Here is a 14,254-nt window from a genome sequence, read left to right as displayed (position 1 = left end):
ACGAAATACCGACTCCTAAATCAAGAGCGTCTCTATATGACATTTCTTTATAATTTACAACGATATTGTCGTCTAAAATATGCCAAAGACCCAAATGTCACAACGGTATTAACAACGCACTAAATAGCGTTCAACTCTCAAAGAACCAAGTCGTCAACTTTCACGGTGCAAGCCATTGCCCATGTTTCTTTTTCCTTACCAAATAGCCCATAGCTTATAATTCACAACATCCTTTGGCAAGTCAAAGCTCATTAGCAAAGATGGGGAAGAAGAGGGTTATGGTGCCGGCCAAGGACCTGGACTTGTCCACCGTCAAATACGAGCATGAAGTGATCAAAGGTATTCATTTTTCATGAATTATATGTGTTTCAATGTGTTTTTCGATGTTTGATCCCCCCCTTTTGCTTAGAATTTGATGATTTTGTGGTTTTGGGGTGCTTTGCAGCTCCTCATTTGACGGGTTTGATGCTGAAGTTGTTTGTGAGGATGGTTGAAGCTCCTGTTTTAGGCTCTTTGATCATGTCTTTTTTGAAAAAACAGAACAAAATGGTTGAGGTCCATTTTTCTTGCCCTCCTTTTGTTTGCTTTAATGTTCTTCATAGTTATTACTATGGGTATTTTCAAGAGAATTCAATGCTGATTTTCATGTTTTGGTTATTATGCAGATGTTGCAGAACACTGTGATACCAGAAGCACCCATGTTTAAACCTGAATTTCCTCCTCAAGGTTTAGTTTATTACCACTTCCTCACAATTTTTTTTTGTTTGATTTTACTTTTAGAAGAAACTTTTGTTCTTTTGATGAGGGTGAACACCATGCCTTTAATGTTAATAATCAACACTGATTGTAGATGTTAAGAGTAATTTTTTTTATAGTTTTATATTTTAACCTAACTAACCATTTGTATGATATCAAACCAGATGCAGAACCTTCTGTAGTCATTGTGGATGAAGAAAGAAAACCCGAGGATCGAGCTGAATTGGCCTTGAAGTGTCTTCCTCATTATGATCCAGCCAGTTGCTGGAGTGGGGATTCGCTTCCATCATTCCGGTACTGGAAGATTCGTGATTATGCTTATGCTTATCGATCTAAACTTGTGACACCTTCTATGGTAAGTCAACATTAAACCCCAGAGAGTTGCTTTCACTCTAAATCTATTACTAAGGAAATTTTTTACTTTTTGGTTTATAGGTTGCTGAAAAGATCATCTCGGTAATTGAGGATTGTAACTATCATAAGCCCCCAACACCATTATTGATTTCATTTGATGCTGAGGATATAAGGAAGCAGGCTGCAGCTTCAACACGAAGGTTCGAGGAAGGTATACCATTGTATTATTTGTTCATGATGCTATTTCCTCCTTTTCATCCACATATAATGGATAATAAAAAGTCCTAATACAAAAATCTCTTATAAATCAAAACAACTGAAAAAGAACTATGGGTGCGAGTCATGCAGGAAACCAATTGTCAATCTTGGATGGAATTTTCATGGCAATCAAGGATGATATAGACTGCTATCCCCATCCATCTAAGGGTAAATTAATAAGCTTACCACTCATTCTATAGAGTAACGTTTCCTAGAAAACTTTCTTCGTAGTTGCAGAGAAGATAGATTATTTTGTTTTTGATGATAGGTGCAACAACTTGGATGCATGAGGTTCGCTCCGTTGAGAAGGATGCAGTTTGTGTGTCAAGATTGCGGAGCTGTGGTGTGATTCTTGTTGGGAAGGCCAACATGCATGAATTGGGCATGGGCACAACTGGAAACAATCCAAACTATGGGTAAATTTTTGGATTAGAAGATATACAAAAGATGCATGTTTCGATATGGCTAGCATACTTGAACCATACTAATATTTTGGAACCGATCTCATTTATTTACTTAATTTATCCGTATATTGAGGTACAGAACAACCAGAAATCCTCATGCAGTGGAAAGATATACAGGTGGATCCTCCTCTGGTCCAGCAGCGATTGTAGCTTCTGGACTATGTTCTGCTGCCCTTGGAACAGATGGTGGAGGTTGTAAAAGTTATTACCTTAGTTGGAAACTTGTTTATTTCATTCACAATATACTGATGCTATATGCTTAACTGAAAAAAAGGGCAGGTTCTGTCCGTATTCCTTCTTCCCTTTGCGGTGTTGTGGGCTTGAAAACAACTTATGGACGGACGAGCATGGAAGGGTAAACTCTTGTTCTATAGGCTGTATAACAGATTACTGATTTACATTTTCTGGAAACATAACTCTTTTCCGTTTTTGTGGCAACCAAAATTCTAAGAAGCTCAAGCAAGCCTCTTTTAAGAAGTTCAGGACTCACCTTTTCTTTTTTGGCAATGCTTCATCTCTACAGGTCTATATGTGATGCTGGGACTGTGGAAATCATTGGACCAATAGCATCAACAGTGGAAGATGTCATATTAGTGTAAAAATCTGGCACTTGTGAATAGGTTTTTACAGAAACTGTAGTAGCAAGCAGTTTCTAAGCTGTTAGGCGATGCGTATTTTGCATTTTTTGGAAAACTGAGATGTAGAACTTTCCTGTAGTGGGGGAAAGCTATGTTACCCGACTCTTCTTTTGTCTTGAAGTATCCTTGTTTGACATCCTTTTCTCATACATATCCGGATATAAGTTGGAGATGTGATCCTCCAAGGACTCCAAAGTCCAAATACATGAAAAACTTGGGGAAAAAGTAGCATACTAGTGTTCGAACACATGCTCATATCTGACATTAACACTTGAGTCTGAATAACATAGTTGAAAAATGTTGGTAAAGTTTTCTTTTCTTAATATTGCTGACTCCGCTGAGACATTTTCAGGTATGCAGCAATTTTGGGTTCTTCTCCAGATAACAGAATCAGTTTGAGACCGGTATCCTCGAGAACCTTAATAGTACTTGTCCAACGTTTTGAAATATTTACCTGTGCTGAATTTCTGTTCCTTAAAGTTTCTCTAAAAACTTTTACGGACCATGTGCACCTTTTCATGTTATGGAACCATATATATCTCTTTTCAAGTATCTAGTTGAATTAAGCTACTCTTGTATGTGGAGATGCTATTGAGTCGATCCAGTGCCAGGTTTGAGCTGGCTTGTTTTGAAAACTCGAGTCTGAAAGCCTTGTTCGAGCTCAACCTAGCTTTGTTTTTCATACCCAAGCTCGGCTCATAACTTACTTGAGCTCAACTTGATAAACTTAGTAAAATTGTAAAATGTCAGACATTAGATTTTTGTCATTTACTTATATGTACATCTTAAATATATTAAACGTTAAAGGTTTGATTAGGCTCGCGAGCTTTCAAGTTCGGTATTAAATTACTTGAGCTGACTTGACTTGTTATTTGGGTAGTTGCAGTTTGAGCTAGACTTGATAAACAATGAGCCAAGCTCAAGTAGCTTCAATCATTTACATTCCTACTTTTCATCTTTCTTGAAGTACTCGTGTTTAAGCGTATCTAGATGTGTCTAAGGGGTTATGACCCTCTAAGGACCCTTCACATACATGAAAAAAGTTAGAAAAAGAATATTATATCTCTGTCTGACACATACAAACCCCCTATGTTACATCTAAGTTTAAGTCACATATGACTGCAGTTTACTTTTTGTTGTTTGCGTCTCTATTATTTAATCATCATTGTATTGTATTTTTGCAGCCTCCCCCCTGTTTTCCAGATTTGTCATCACTTGAGAATGCAAACACTTTGGGATCATTACGACTGGGGAAGTATACAGAGGTAGTTCCCTTTCCTTTTCTCTGGACAATACATAGATTGTTTTTAAAGTAAATATATTCTTTCTTTTCTAAGTAAAATACTACTAAGTACGCAGTTTCCTCCTGCAGTGGTTTAATGATGTGCATTCAACTGATATCTCGGATGTCTGTGAAGATGTTCTTAAGCTTTTGTCAAAAAGCCATGGATGCGAAGTAATTTTGTCTTAGTAGTTATTTTTGCTGTCAATTCCCATTTTCTTCAACTTTAGCATTTACAGTATTTCATGTTATATGGAACTTATGTTGTTATGTTTCAAGACAATAGAGATAGTAATACCAGAACTACATGAGATGCGCACTGCTCATGTTGTTTCAATTGGATCGGAAACACAATGCTCGTTAAATCCGGATTGTGAAGACGGGTATGCTTCTTTGCTTTAGAGTATCCAACCTAACTAAAACGGGTTATGACATTGTAGTTGTCTACCTTCGATGCTTTATCAGATGGTTGACAGATAATGGCCTCATTTATTTTGTAAATTCTGTAGGAAAGGTGTGAAATTGACGTATGATACTCGCATAAGTATGGCACTTTTTCGATCATTCACTGCATCGGATTATGTAGCTGCCCAATGTCTTAGGTAAGGCAAAATGACAATGGTATGATTTACAACTCTGCTGCTTGATCTTGCGATCTATACCCATACGTCTGAAATGGGTTGCAAGCATCTTAAAATTAAGTAAAAATTGGTATATTATCTAGAACCGATAGTTGATTATCCTCACAAGGGGAAACTTGAATGCCATTCAATGGCCTGACTTGCTTTAGCCTTGCAGACGAAGGATAATGCACCATCACATGGAGATCTTCAAGAAGGTTGATGTCATAGTGACCCCAACAACTGGGTATGTATGTATGTTTAAACCATTTTACTAAATGAAAATTTTATCAGTGGACTCATCATCATTTGCCTTGGTAATGATTTTTTAAGCCTATTCTTCAAAGAATTTAACTAAAAAGCATGCCATTCTTGGCTCAAGTAGTTAATTATAGCGTGAGGCTACAAAGAATTACCAAGGCATTAGAAAAGATTGGAAATGGTGAAAATTTAGCAGATACCATTCTTTGTAGTGCTTGAGGACTAAGTCTTGATTTAATGTTTGCTGCTTGGTATTGATTTTTTACTCCCTTGCATGGTTTACACATGAGAATTTCCTTACGAAAATATTAGCACTAAATGATTATGCTCTTTTTTGCACCACAGCATGACAGCACCAAAAATACCATCTAGTGCTTTGAAAGATGGAGAGACAGATATGCAGGTTACAGGTTTGTCATCTTCATTATACAGAAGTAACATATACATGTACTCTGCTTATTCTAGACTTTGCCATCTTTTCTGATATGTGGTTCACTCTGTTTCAGCTTATCTCATGAGGTTCATTATTGCCGGTAATCTTCTTGGTCTTCCTGCCATTACCGTCCCTGTAAGTTCTGCGTTCTTTTCTCCCTAATGATGTAATATTGAATGTAATAATTGACAATAGAGAAAAGGGTCAAAACTCTAATTTGCCACAGCGTTATCTGCAAAGAATTTGAGCATTTTACTGGCCTTGATTTGAGACGAGCCAGGAGATCTTGATGTGATTTCCATTGCTACTGTAGACAAAGGATTGATTGCAAAGGGTCCAATGTCTCAGTGACCGAGCACTGTCTAATTACTTAAGGTCCCAAAACAGATCTAAGAGTTGGACCCAATTATGCTTGCCAAGTCTAGCCATGGAAGAACTACAGTGTCTGGGGGTCCATTTCTTCTATCTTATTGAATTTTGTTCATGGCTTGACCTGGAAACATAAATCAGCTTGAGGGGTTAAGTTTTACCCTGAGGAATACTGAAACTATTGCTGTTATTAAACCATTTCTACCCTTGTATTAGTTTTCTGACAATCTATGGGTTCCTTCTTGTTATATGCTGGTTCAGGTTGGTTATGACAAACAAGGCCTTCCGATAGGCTTGCAGCTCATAGGCCGTCCGTGGGGTGAAGCGACAATTTTACATTTGGCTTCTGCAGTTGAGGTACAAACAAGTTTTATATTGCTTTTAAGCAATATATTCTCAACTCTGTATGACTGTATGAGGTGGTGCATCACTAACGTTAAAACAATTCTCATGTTTACAGGAACTTTGTGCTAAATCCAGGAAGAAACCTGCATCCTTCTATGACATTTTAAATATCAAATAAAAAGCCTTTTACAGCTCCAAGATGCATGGACTACATTTTACAGAAGACCCTCAACAACCCTCAACCGGCTCCTCAAGAATCTAGTATGATCTAATCCTGAAATGATGTTTCTTAATACATGTTTGAATAAGCTCTGTTCTCTGAACTGATGTTCCAATCGATTCTACTATAGCTTCTCCAAAAACTACCTGGTGTTGTTGTTTTCAGTTTTACCGTTCCTTGTACTCTTCCATGATTAGGAAGCTAAAGGAAAAGAAGTTCCAGAAACAAATAGCTATCCAATAAAAGATAAGCTGATATGAATGTCTACATTGAAAATGTTACAGTAAAACATATAGATAGTTGAGATTTGAGGTACCTGTAACTTCTTCAGTCTTTGCAAACCAAGGGAATTCCAACAACCGGTTCTTTACAAAGTTCTTACAATCTATTTGTATATCAATTACCATGTTGAATTTCCTCATCCACATGCCAAAATCACCATATGAATATATAGTACCATCACAAGCATGAAACATAATGCTCAGAGGACAATTTGTATCACGTCCTTTAGTCAGCCTTCTCATCGACAACATCACTTGGGAGATCCAATCCTGATGGAGTCTTTCCAGGGTAATTGGTCATCGAAGGGTCAAATCCTATCATACTAGAGAAAAAAAAAAGAACCAATAAGAACACGAACCAGCCAAATAGGAGTTTAAAACAAGCTGAACTGGCAACAGGTTTGTGTTTTACATCAGCTTACCTTCTATCAACAATGACCATGGAACGAAGCTCGCAATTTGCAAAGCTGCAAGTACAAGGTAAAAGAGTTATTTCTTGTGGAGAAAGGTAACACCACCACTTAATTCTAGTTGATGAGATTTGTACTTAAGGCTCTTTATTATTGTCATTTGACGGAAGTATTTAGACTAAGTTAACGGTGTTTGCTTATCATTCTCCTTTTAACTCGCTAAAAATCATTATGCACTTTCTTTTCGGCTGGATCAACACTCTACTCTTGTTTGAAAATACCTTACAATAAAGAAAGTTTTACTGCCTTACAATGTTTTCGAGTATAACTGGAATTAGTCAAAAACACTAGAAGCATAAAAAGTAGTTTATCTGGAATTCGTGCATCAAATGTGACTAGATGCAAAAGAAGGTTCTTTGCCTGCTCAAAAGCTAGTAGCTGTATAGCGAAAGGAGAGGCCTAAGAAGCAACTAATAAGCACGACAACATGCAGCAACAAGTATGCAGGCAGAGTATAAACCTTTTTAAATCTTTCAGAGCCATACATATGCTACAGATGTGAAGTGTATTACATAATTAAAAGTTGCATTATATGGCAGTTTTCAATCAAGCTCATCTAGAACAGCCAGGGACATCCAATTGAAAAGATTTGATGACCAGAAACCGCACGCATTGGGTGCAACAGAAGTTACCAACCTAATAGTCAGAGTTCTCTTTGGAAAACGAACCCTATAGTCACAGGATTGACCAGCTAAAGTAGAAGGCACCTAGCATACTTACTGTTTGCAGATCTCTTTCTTCACCAATGGATGACAATCATTTCCAAGTGCACTTAATGTATGAAACAAGAACCCACTATGGGTAACAATGGCTATCTCCTTCTCTTTCCGTGTCCACAACCTGTGAAGTGAATATAAAGAAGCCTGAGAATCGGTACTATGTCTTGAGTCAAATTAAACATCTACATGCTCTCATTGTAGCTTTCCATTTGTCTCCTCAAAGGACATGTCAAAAGATATCAAGAACTTTAAAGAGCTATCTTTATTAAAAGTTGTAAATTTCACAAAAAGAGTAAATCAAATAAAACAACAGAAAATGGGATCAATTAGAAAGATTTCCTTGATGCAGGAGTTTTGAAATTGATTTTTGATGACAGTACTCGAAAAAGCCATATCAGAAATTTAGGTTGCAAGAAATTGTGTTATAATGCGGCAGCTATATTGTTTATTCAAGTTTACCTTACCTTCCGGCATAGGATCAATTCTGGTTATGCTACTCAGAAATCTAAGATGATTTCAAATAGAGCCAAAGATGTAGTTTCTATGTACTATCCGGTTAGGGTCTTCTTACACTCATGTGTGATGATCTAAACATTAAAGGAGCAAAATGGTAAATGAAGAGCGAAATAAGGTATTCACCAGTTCAGGAACTTCTGCCCCCTGGCTGCAACTTCCTCTTTTGTCTCCCTAACATCAGCCTTCCACCATGTATCCTCGTCACTTTCTATCTAAATAGCAGTTCAAAAGACATTCAACAACACCTTTGAAATGACAAAGCATCTAACACATTTGGTTCAGATAACAAAATTTGAAACAATAACCCGTTTCAGGGGCATCCTAGAGATCGAAATCACTTGCCAGTGAGAAATCAACCGCAGGAAAAAGGAATTGATAGTCACTGATATTTCTCCTCTTATCGCAAGGATGGACTCCCTGCAAAAGGTAAAAAGGAAAAAATTAAGAGAAGAGACTAAGCCTGAATATATTGCAGAAATGAAACCAATTTTAAAAGACCAATGCCTAAAGATATAAAATAAAAAATGAACCCTGGAACCGATTTGCACTAAGTGATATCACAAATCTGAACTTGAGCTATCAAACACCCAGTACAACGTGAGAACCCTTGACCGTAAAAAAAAAAAAAAGATAAGAACAATGTACTTATAGATGCTAACAACCTTGCCTAGGTTATCTGGAAGCAGAATGAGTGTCAAATATGGGGTATGTCCGTATCTATCTGACATGGGTATGCTAATTTATTTCTCCTATGCTTTTCCATATATTAGGTGGATCATATGACCCCCCATATCCATATCCAAATATGTCAAACACATGTCAGTCATAGAACAATAAGAAAAACGAAGCGGCTGATTAGCATGGGTCCTCCTAGTTAACTACTACTATTCAAGCAATCTTAAGGTTGTCCGTGAACAATACATTGAGAGGGAACCTTTATAGCAAAAAAGTGAAATGAGACTAACCAAATGTTCTCGACAAAGTTCTACTGCAACGATCGGTGGGCAGTTTAGACTTGAAATTGCAGCACGACCACTATTTCCTGCATTTGCCACCATAAGTGGCACTACATCCATCCTATCCGTATAACCATCACCACCAAATACCCCAACAGCTGTTTGCAATGTCCTAGAACATAAAGCGACCATTGTCAATTAATACATGTCTGATGATTTAATCATGTTTTTTATAAACCAAATTTAACTTCAAATAACATCAATGTTAAATTATGATTCTACACAATAAAATATCTTCACCAAATTAATATGGAGCTTTACTAAACTAAGCTTTTACCGATTCAAAGCAGACTAACATCTTTTACAAACCAAAAGGAAACAGCTTTGATGAAGATCAGATGACTTGGAATAAATAAATAAACTAGTCATAAGAACTAATAGTGATAATCCCAGCTTTGTCGAAAAGGTTTATTATTGAATTTGGAATCGAATTTTGTGTCCACGCTTACACAGATTAACACTAAGGTAGCTTTTGGTGTTTTCGCATATTATGATTCCAATGGAATGTGATTGCCGGAAAAGTTACTTTGCAACGTTTGGTATACATTGAAAGGTATTGATTAAAATCCAAGAAAGTTATATTGTCACGTTTGGTTTAATAAGTAGTTTCCTAAAATGTAATGTTAATTTGCGAATTTAGCCTTATTAAATAAAATATAATATTCATGTATTTAATTTTTATAATAAACTTTATACTTAACAAATATTTGGATTAAATATTTAATAAAATTTTTTAATTGATATTTTTAATTTTTTTAGTTTATAATGTAAATTGTTTCAAATTTGTCCTACATATATTTTCTAAATATAATAATGCACATATAAAATCATGTATATATACAACTTATTTTGGAATAAATTAAAAAAAATATTTATATATAACACTTGCGAAGAATCCGTTGAAGTAATAGAGAAAATCAAGTAGTAGGACACAGGAAGAAGACAAAAACTTCTCTTTCTTTTTTCTTTTTTACATTTATTAATAGACTAATACCCTAAACCAATATAAAATAGGGTTAATTTTCTCTTAATATCTTTTTTACTTTCCAATCTACATGGGAAAGTAACTTTCTCACATTTTATCATGGAAATAACATTGCCATGTTTATGGGAAAGTGACTCTGAAGGAAAAGTTAGATTTTAAGGAAAGTAAATAAAATTTGACATACCAAACATTGGAAAGTGTTTCCAACCGATTAAATTTCCAGGGAAGTGACTACTTTCCATCATACCAAAGGCTACCTAAATCTTAATATGAAACTCAGTGGTTCCATTAGCATTACTCCTGTCACATTCTGCTTCAATTAACAAAAGTTCCCTTAAAGCAATATTCTAATAAGGAAATGTTCCACAAAACTATTGAGCATCAATTATCAATCATAAATGGACTGATCCAGAAAGTTAAAATTTCATAGGCAACATGATTTAATTCTCCAAAGAGGAGAATGCGGTTATTAGATCCCTAGGCTTCCCACTCTTTAGCTAACATAGATTGAAGAATTCGGCAAATTAGAAACCTGCACGATTCATATAGGCCCGAACTCCATGCATACGATGGCATAAGAAGACATATATCAAGGAATGATTCTTAAAAGGAGTACGAAATCCTGGCACCATTACCTTAGCAAAGGGGATGTAATCACTAAATCAATCCTCTTAGCAAGGCCACATTCATGGACATGCTTACGCAAATTATCCACCTGCAGAATTACAGAAAATGAGGCTTCGTATAATATTCCTCTCATAAGTATGCTTTGAATTACAAATAAGAACATGACTTGAATGAAAATAGATTCAAAATGCGCCCAGGGGCATATATTACAACACAATGACTGCTACTCACCTGTTGCCAGCCAAGAGGGGTAATGTGTGCATCAAAATATTCTGGAGACATGTATGCTTTATAGTTCTTATCTCCATCTACATTGTGGATCCCCTGAGCATGCCTCACCTGGATGTATTGTTTCATAAGACCACATTACCTTGTTTTGCGAGCAAAAGCCAAGAAAGAAGGCAATCTTGAATATCCTTCAAACCAAATATATAGCAGCTTCAAATCTGCAGTGGATGTACTGCATTAAAAGGAAAAATAAATTCAATACCAACCAAGTGAAGAGTTTTGCAACGGTGCAAAGGGAACAAGCTCGGGCCAGCACTGGTATCCATATCTGCAACCAATAATGTAAGCTATAAATTGAATGTATGACGGCAAAAGAGTGTATAAGGAAATCAAATGCCTTAAAGAAGTTCAATTAGAACAAGGATTTCAGAAATGCATACGGTCAATAGTATAATTACGTCATCAGATCAAAATATTCGTGTACAATAGCAAAAATACATGCAAGTTCAAAAGCAAAGCTAACTCAAGAATGATGCATGGCATAAGGCAGTAACCAATGTAATCAAAGACAACAGAAATCAACAAGGATTCCAAAACTGCATATAATCAAAGTATAATTATGTCAACAGATCAATACATTCAGTTACAAATAGCAAAAATAAAATGCAAGTTTAAAAGCAGAACTAGCTCAACAATGATATATGGTGTATGGCAGAAACCTATGTAATGCACCATGGAAACAGGAACTAACATGGCGACTACTGATATATTAGGGGAGCTCAACTGAATCTGTAATTAACATTTTACAATAACCAAGTTTGAAAACACCAAGTCAAATCTAGCTTTTAGGTGTCGTATTGACACCTTAATATGTATTTATAATTATATTTTGTCAAAAAACCTCCAATTTCTAAGATTTGCCTAATTCATGAATATCATAAAAAGAGATCCAAAGTACTTAAAAAAACTTGAGATCCCATCTTCTAATAAGTTCAGTGACAACTAGATAATTCAAAAAGCAAATGAATTTGCCCAACTAACCCAGAGGCTAAAAAGCACTAAAAGTAATTCAAGCTGGTGTCTTTCAGAGAAAAACCACAGATTTCCAACAACCCCACTTTTTTTTCGTCAAAAAGTCACCAAATCTGCACCTTCAGGCAAAACCCATAGAACAAATTTTAAAAAAGAAAAACACACTGAATCAAACAAGAAACATAATAAGATAAAACCAAAACGAAACCCATAAAAATTAAGACTTTTGGATGCTAATCTAAATAAATTAAAAACTGAAAAAGGAAAAAAAGAAGTATGGACCAAGCTAGAAAACATAAAAAAGGTGGTAAGTTGATAGGTCTTGAGGGATCTAAGAAGTAACCAGATGGGTGTAGCGAGAGAAATTGAAGATGTTGACTGACTCTGACTGGGATCTTACTGCAAACAATAATAGAGGAAAGGGATGATGAAGAAGACACAATAGTTGGAGAATTGGGTCGATGACGTGGAAAACAATGACTGCAGTTTACTCCGATAGACATGGTGCTGTCTTGTACTGCTTCCTATACACCATTTTAATTTAAGAATAAAATAATATGTACCTAAGATTAAAAATGAGATTAATGATTATAATGGGTGAGATTTAAGGGCAATTTACCAAAAAAAGCCTTTTTTTTCAAAAATTATTGAAATGGACCCATTTTTTAATTATTTACCGGAATGGTCCTTTTTCCGGGAAATCGCGTCCACATCAGCGCGATGTCAGGGTACGCGTAAGGAAATCGTGTCCATGTCAGCGCGAGATGCTGACGTGGACGCGATTTCGGCCCGTGCGTGAACAGTACCCAACGGTCAAAAAATAAAATACCGGGCCCATTTCGATAAATTTTAAAAAAATAAATTTTGAATCTTTTTTTACTTGTATTTATTTTTTTAATCAATTAACTCTTCAATATTACATCAATAGCAACAAGTACAAAAAAGATTCAAAATTGTTACCAGCAAAATTTGAACCAAGGTTCTAAGGGAAAAGACAAATATCTTAACCAACTAAGCCAAATTAATTAATTAACATATTATAGAAATACTGTTATTATCTTAATTATATTACTTACGTTCTAACGATTTATCGGACCTATTCTATACACGTGTCAAATCAGAAAAAAATAATACAACAATTCTGTAAAAAAAATCCGGTGTTTACTTCAAATAAATAAGGAAAATAATGATTTGAATGTTTCAAAATTCAATTTTAAACCGAAAAAATCAAAATTTAGGGGCAAAAAAGGATCTTTTTCGACGAAAACTGCGGCAAACCGCCTTCGGCTATTTTTCAGCGCGTAGATCTCAAAAAGTTATTCGAAATAAAAAAAATCGTCTCAATCGGACAACCGAGCCAAAAGTTATGGCCTTTCAAAGTTTTCCAAGCTAAAAAACATAAATTGTTCATCCACGTCAGCAAATCGCGTCCTCGTAGGCGCGATTTGTGTCCACGTAAGCAAAGCGCGTTGACGTGGACTCGATGTTCTAACACGTCCCCTGATATCGCGCTGACGTAGACGCGATTTCGGGGAAAATGGCCCATTCCGATAAATAATAAAATACCGGGCTCATTTCGATAAATTTTAAAAAAATAAGGATTTTTTTAGTAATTTTCCCGAGATTTAATACTATAATACTTAGTGAGAATGAAAATGAAAATTATTATAGAAGATGTTAGTATAAAATTAAAATTATTTTTTATTAAACCTTTATAAAAGTAAGTAATAATTGAAAACTACTATAATTACATTTATATCAAATAATGACTTTATTAATAACTGGCTAAAAAATAATAAAAATGTTAGAAATATATTATTGACACATTATTTTAAATAAAACAATTACATAAATCTATTTTAGAAAAAAAGTATTATTTATAATTAAGAAAACACAAATAATATAATTATAAATGAAATTACAATATAAAAAAAGAAATCGTTTTTTTTTATTCTGCCTACTTTTATAGCACGTTTTCCGTTTGTTTTTATAGCCCATATTTTCTTTGTTTTTTTCTTGTTCTTGTAATTTTTTTGGATTTTCTTCCATTATCTCATATATTTCTACAGGTTTTCATTTAGTTCTATAATGGAGAACAAGATTGCTGATGGGGAGGAGGAAGCATGGCAGATCACGTTGGAGGGAAATGAAGCGGTTTCAGACACTGAGTTTTGTCTAGTAGGTAATTTCTTAACTATAAGTTTTATACATTTTCAATCCATAGGCAACACTATGGTGAATCTATGGTATCTCATGGGGGTGTGGCGATTACTAACATTGGTGAGAAAATATTTCAATTTTGATTTTTCTATGAGGTGGATGTTCATAGAGTGGTGGATGGTGACTCTTCGACATTTGACAATCACCTTCTTGGGTGTCA

The 14,254-nt window shown here is 35.2% G+C and overlaps 2 protein-coding genes across 7 annotated transcripts; one reads left to right on the top strand and one right to left on the bottom strand.

Moving 5' to 3' along the window:
- LOC107894183 (fatty acid amide hydrolase) lies at positions 1 to 6,267 on the top strand. Its single transcript, XM_016819402.2, has 20 exons — positions 1 to 339; positions 446 to 555; positions 666 to 726; positions 921 to 1,111; positions 1,192 to 1,321; positions 1,459 to 1,536; positions 1,637 to 1,784; positions 1,912 to 2,024; positions 2,112 to 2,187; positions 2,356 to 2,427; positions 2,823 to 2,874; positions 3,655 to 3,735; positions 3,843 to 3,926; positions 4,032 to 4,135; positions 4,262 to 4,354; positions 4,551 to 4,619; positions 4,979 to 5,043; positions 5,140 to 5,201; positions 5,697 to 5,792; positions 5,896 to 6,267. The coding sequence occupies exons 1-20, from the start codon at positions 261 to 263 to the stop codon at positions 5,956 to 5,958; spliced, it is 1,827 nt and encodes a 608-aa protein (XP_016674891.2). The 5' UTR covers positions 1 to 260; the 3' UTR covers positions 5,959 to 6,267.
- LOC121203069 (phosphoglycerate mutase-like protein 1) lies at positions 6,241 to 12,414 on the bottom strand. 6 transcript variants are annotated; one of them, XM_041110121.1, is made up of 10 exons: positions 12,218 to 12,414; positions 11,109 to 11,170; positions 10,846 to 10,953; positions 10,623 to 10,702; positions 8,952 to 9,114; positions 8,329 to 8,403; positions 8,110 to 8,198; positions 7,472 to 7,591; positions 6,704 to 6,748; positions 6,241 to 6,604 (listed from the first exon to the last, which is right to left on the bottom strand). In XM_041110121.1, exons 1-10 carry the CDS (start codon positions 12,375 to 12,377, stop codon positions 6,508 to 6,510), a joined length of 999 nt encoding a protein of 332 aa, XP_040966055.1. In that variant the 5' UTR covers positions 12,378 to 12,414; the 3' UTR covers positions 6,241 to 6,507. The 6 variants fall into 6 exon arrangements, with proteins under 6 accessions (XP_040966055.1, XP_040966056.1, XP_040966057.1 ...); XM_041110122.1 differs by having other exon boundaries at positions 12,275 to 12,414; XM_041110123.1 differs by lacking the exon at positions 12,218 to 12,414 and adding an exon at positions 11,562 to 12,178.
- Between the last annotated feature and the right edge of the window lie 1,840 nt (positions 12,415 to 14,254).

The sequence above is a fragment of the Gossypium hirsutum genome, chromosome D13 (assembly GCF_007990345.1).
Source record: "Gossypium hirsutum isolate 1008001.06 chromosome D13, Gossypium_hirsutum_v2.1, whole genome shotgun sequence".
NCBI lineage: Eukaryota > Viridiplantae > Streptophyta > Magnoliopsida > Malvales > Malvaceae > Gossypium > Gossypium hirsutum.
The sequence above is the reverse complement of the archived record's forward strand: the minus strand, read 5'-3'. Positions and strand labels throughout refer to the sequence as shown.